General features: G+C 39.0%; 1 protein-coding gene across 1 annotated transcript in view; it reads right to left on the reverse strand.

Moving 5' to 3' along the window:
- Window positions 1-3,941: 3,941 nt before the first annotated feature.
- Window positions 3,942-5,488, reverse strand: part of LOC122077439 (F-box protein SKIP14-like) — a 4,360-nt gene continuing 2,813 nt past the window's right edge. The window contains exon 2 of the mRNA XM_042643384.1: window positions 3,942-5,357. Within this exon, the coding sequence (XP_042499318.1) occupies window positions 4,794-5,357 (564 nt within the window). The 3' untranslated portion in view covers window positions 3,942-4,793. The remainder of the gene's footprint in view (window positions 5,358-5,488) is intronic.

Genomic DNA, 5,488 nt, shown 5'->3' on the forward strand with positions numbered 1-5,488 from the left:
TTTTATGCCAATTGGCAGTTGCGGCCTTATGCAAGTGGATCCGGCTCCTCTCCTTAGAGCCCATGGACCAAAGAGTGATCCTACAGCTGAGAGGACTCAGGCACGTGTTCCCAAATCACCCCATTTGTGTGATAACTCTTTGGTCTCTGGGCTCTATAGAGAGGAATTCTATCCTTTGTAGGTGTGTGATTACACACATCCAGCAAACATGAGAAAAAAAAAATCAAACATAATATCTACAAATAAAATTGAAAATGTATATTAAAAAAAATACTCTAAACATAATATCTATAAGACATGAAATACCCTAAACATAATATTTATGAAAATGTAGAAAGTTTCTTTCCAGGAGCGTGGCTCTTGTGCCTTCACCTATTTGTATGTCTTTGTCCTCCTCCCTGTGAAATGGTTTCCCTACGTCTCATAGATTGAACCAAAAGGACAGTGTTGATTGAATATTGCATATGTGTAAGAGTTGTGTTCCTTGACGGACAACACTGCCCTTTATGAAATATAGAAGGCATCCGAAACATAATAAATATAGTGTCAAGATAATTTTAGGTCTCCAAATGTAAAATACCAAGTTGTAATAACAGTTCTTTTATTTCTTTAATACATCTGTAAAGTAGAAAGAATCATTAAGATTTACTTAGCTCCCATCTAGTTCTAATCTAATCCTACGAGGTGATATTATCGAAGTAGGTGTGAAGCAGGCTCTACAATGCTTCGCTTCCTACAGTCTGACTCAATATAATTTCATTTAAAGCAACCAAAAACAAAAATCAAATAGATGGCATTTGGATATTAGATGAAGATGGTACTTTAAGATGATCATCTCACCCCTTGTGAAAGAAGAAAATCACACACTTGTTAATGTTTCCATGCATCCTCCCAGTGTGAGGGCCATAGTTAACCCTCCTCTCTTTTTTATTTATTTTCCCCCCTTTTTGTAATAAAAATTGTATCTGACTATGAGACTCTGATGTAACTTTAACACTCCTTTTCTCTAGGGAATGATTTGTAAGGTTGTTTTTAAACTATATTTGCCTTTCTTGTAGAAAATATTAATAATATAGTCAAGTTATGGTTCGGGGAAATTATGCTCTTAGGGCATTTATATTAGTTATAAATAATTTGACTTTTTTTTTTTTCGCTGTCTTATTCCCCAAAAAAGTTTATGCTAATGTACAAAAGGGTTTTCAATAATAATTTAAAAATGACTCACCGTTATGTCATTATCAAAAGTTATTACTGTTATGCTCGTTTTTCAAGTACACATATAAAATAACAATGTTTACTTTAATGGAAAAAATTGTATGTCATAATTATTTGACACCTTAAGTGGTGCCAATAAAAAATCTCATTTTAAAAATAAACGTATTTTGTTAGGGAAAAAAAAAGATACATCTACCAAGGAAGAAAAACCTTCCGAATTATAAGTCTAAGACCCTCCGCAAAACTAATCGATGTATAATGAAACACATTGCCTTTGCATTTGTGGTGGAATATCAACCAATCATTTTTCTTATGTCCTTTGGCTCCCTTTTGTTTAATGAGGACAAATTATTTTGGAACCTTTTTAAATTAGTGTTAAGAAAAAATTTTAATTATTTAAAAGGTAATTTACAGCACCACTCTTTAGAGAATGTCACTATTATAAGAACATTTCCCTCATTGTTACGGAATATACCTTATATGCTGATGTCAACTATTATATTTTTTTAAATACCAAAATGCCCTAATTAAGTGTGAAGTAATTAAACTACCTTATTGACGTCTGGCAAGAGATCGGACAGGCTTCGTAGAGGTCAAGAATCTTGAAGAGCCTCTTCTGTGATCAGTAGTTGATGTTGATGGCGTCGGCGAAATTGAAGACTTAGATGGCGGGACCATTGACGGTTTCCGTGAAGCAGGCATTGTCAGCGGCGGGGCCAAGACCCTCGAAGATCTACTTGCAGAGGAGTTTCTCATTGGCAAAAAGGATACGAATGCAGACCTTGGCAGCGTGTATCCAGCGCCTAATCTTGGTCTCGAGGGTATCCCACTCCCGCCTCTGCATTTCGCCGATGCTAAGCTTCTCAATGCCTAGGCGGCGGATTTGCGGATGGCTTCGGGTGGGAAGTGGGATCAAATCGATCTCACGAATACTGTTAGTGGAACGGCAATTTGGAGTATGACTCCCGCTGTTACTCGTACTTCCTTCTCCCTCTTGCAGCTCCTCTGTCTGACGCTGACGTTGCTGCGTCGTCCAGCTCCACCATCAACTGAGAGACTGGCTTTTGTTCCCCGCAACATCAGCATTTTGTATGAGAACTTATGAGATTCTTGGAAAGTGAGCTGTTGACATATTGTTTACTCGCAAGAACTTATGAGGTTCTTGGAAAGGGATTTCATTATCCAGATGCAGTCTCACATTACATTTAGGTTTCCACACAGCAAGCATGGAGGGATTCCGTTGCCACAGAGAATCCCCTGGTTTCAACCTTTAATGATCTGCAAACATTATTTGTGAAAAACACACAAGAGAAGCAGTTCAGACTTCAGTAAGCATTCTTAGATTTGGGAAGGAAGAGCCAACTATGATTATCTGCTATCCATTTCTCAAACTCCAAAAATCTTTATTTTTTGTAGACTATACTTATAAAAAGGGAAACTACATGTGAGGAGTTCACAAAATTTGGCACACTTGTATTGGATATACAAGAGGGCCTACTCTGATCTTGATGGTCAAGAAAACCAAGGAAGTAAAATGATATCCTGAATCCACTGTGTATGTAATTTCCACTCCACGGCTTCGAATTCCTTGGAGACACTCTAAGGTGATTCCTTTAAGAAAAATGATATCCTGAATCCACTGTGTATGTAATTTCCACTCCACGGCTTCGAATTCCTCAGAGACACTCTAAGGTGATTCCATAGCAATCACCAGAAAAAGGATAAGGGAGAGGGGAAATGAGTGAATAGGGTGTAACAGTCATTTTAACTCCTCACTGTTAAGTAACTGACAATAGGAGATCTGAGTTTAATTTGGTATTACAGAAGATGTGGTCTTATAATAGTGGCATTCTCTAGGGGGTGGCGCTGTAAATTACCCTTATTTAAAAGAAACTTATCATTACATCATCGTCATTGAATGGTTGTCATACATGGCCATATAAGGGGTGGGTTCTATGGGTTAAATAAGGGGGTGGATGGTCATTTCAGTCCCCTATTATTGACATGCCATAGTCCGTGCTCGACTGTTCACCATATAAAGAACCTTTTGCCTTATATCATTATCAAATTGTTTTTGAAAAACACGTTTATACTTCTATCTAGAATTTTTTAAAATAAGATGGGAACAATTAAAAGATGTCAAGTTCTAACCTAAGTCATATGGAACAAGAATTGCGACAACAAATCATAGAAGCATATGAAAATATGAACGGTCCAATTGTAAATCATTTCAGATATTGCCAACCGTCGATGTTTCTCCCATTCGTATTGTCCTTTTTCTAAGTCCCTTCAGACTTTCCTCATCATCCCCAGAACCGTTCTCTCTAGTCTCCATCTCCGTTTCTCTTTCACCCTCTATTCTGTTCTTGTAGTTATAGTTGTAGCCTTATAGTTCGTTATCTACTGGGTCTTATTTCTAACTTTGATAGCTACAGAAGAGGTGGAGAAGCCTCCTTTTGTTATTGCGCCAATGATACGGTACCACCTCTCGACTTAATCTCTTTTAAGTTTTGTTTTCTGCTGAAGAGGAGTTGTTTTTGGTCGGGTGAACGAGTAGTTACTGATCAGGTGAACCCTGGAGCTGATGTGTTTTGTTTTCTGCTGAAGAGGGGTAGTGGTTTTTGTGGGGGTGAAAATGGATTCCACTCCACGTTAGTATGTGTTTTATTTTGTTTTATAGATATGAGATATTAGGGGAACAACAGAGAACATGGATGAACAAAAAAAAAAAAAAAAAAAACCAGGGATGAATAGAGAAAAGGATGAGCCCAACAGAGAACATGGATGAAATTCCAAATGTTACATATAATATTAAGTCTCCACCCTGACCCAAATGGTACTGCAAACATTATAATTCAATCCCAAATGTCTGTCCATTATTTTGATCCAGCCACACCACGAACCACATATTCCCAGGCGGGGCAACGCCACCTCACAACTTCATCCGGCCAATCTTCCCACTTTCTGGGCTCTTCCTCACTCCGATGATACTTCTCCATTTGAGTGGCAAGGGGCAGAAGGGAAGTGTATTTCAACAATAACACCCACAATTTTTCATCTCTCTCTCATTCTCTGGGCTCCTACCACTTTATTGGGACTTCAAGTGGAATTTCATTCCCTTGGCGACGGTATGATGACTGCAAACTTTGACAGCATCACAGAAAAACTCCCAACAGGGATGCATATAAATCACATTCTCATCCTCCCTAGCTTTAATGGGTGCTGAACCTCCCCCTCCCTTAGAGGAAACCCATGAGCAGGAGATCTGAAAAAACGTTGACAGAGATGATGACAAGATCCACCGGACTATGAATTCATTCTTACTAGACTCGGTATTTTCCACATTGTGATACTTTTTTTTCTCTTTCAATAAGCTTTCCCAATGTTGATGCCATTGCAACCCTTCCAAGCCAAGGTCCATTCAAAAGATTAACACAACAATCCTGCTGACTCACAAGTCAACCAGATGGGCATGGAGTCATCTTGTCATGCGTTATCTTCAATCACATATCTGGACTGCTAATGACAATTACTCACTAAACAGCCAAAGCCAAGACGACGCATCATGACATAACCCTCTAACCATAGAGGCGAAAATGGTACCTGGTCTCCTGGTGGAAAACGGTGTGCTTTGAGGAGGGAACACCTTTTTCCTCCTGCCTCTCCGGGCAATTCAGCAGTTGCTTCCAGCAGCTTGAACAAAGCAAGTCCAGGCAGAATGTCTCCTCATACTCGCTGTCATTGATACACCGCCCACATTGGACGCACCGTGCAATGCAGAGTGTGCATGCCCTGCATAACTGAGAAGCACCCTGCTTCGCTTGGCAGATCTCTGAAGGGCAATCATAGACTAGCCTCAAATTCTGGCATCTTGGGCACATCTCAATATCAATAGCTCGATCATCATCACAACAGGGAGACAAGTGTCCACCATTGTGATAAAACCGTGCTTTATAAGCTCTTGGCTGTTGACAATTTTCTAAACCCAATAAGAGCTTCAACTCTTCATAGTGATCATTTGTTACGCCATAAAGCCCCCCAATTCTTAGCTGCTTTATCCCAGGTGCACCAGAGGACTTGAAAGCTTTCAAGTTACTCACAATTCCGGCAACACTGAGTCTCGTACATCCTGGCACACTTAGCTGCATAGAAAAGAGAATATTAGTGAGTATATTGCAGCATTGAGAAACAATTTTACTATTACTAAATAGGATGACACTTTTCCTTTACTTTCTTTCTTTCTTTCTTTCTTTTCTTTTCTTTTTTTTTTTTT

Source organism: Macadamia integrifolia, chromosome 4 (genome assembly GCF_013358625.1).
Source record: "Macadamia integrifolia cultivar HAES 741 chromosome 4, SCU_Mint_v3, whole genome shotgun sequence".
In the NCBI taxonomy this organism is placed as follows: Eukaryota; Viridiplantae; Streptophyta; class Magnoliopsida; order Proteales; family Proteaceae; genus Macadamia; species Macadamia integrifolia.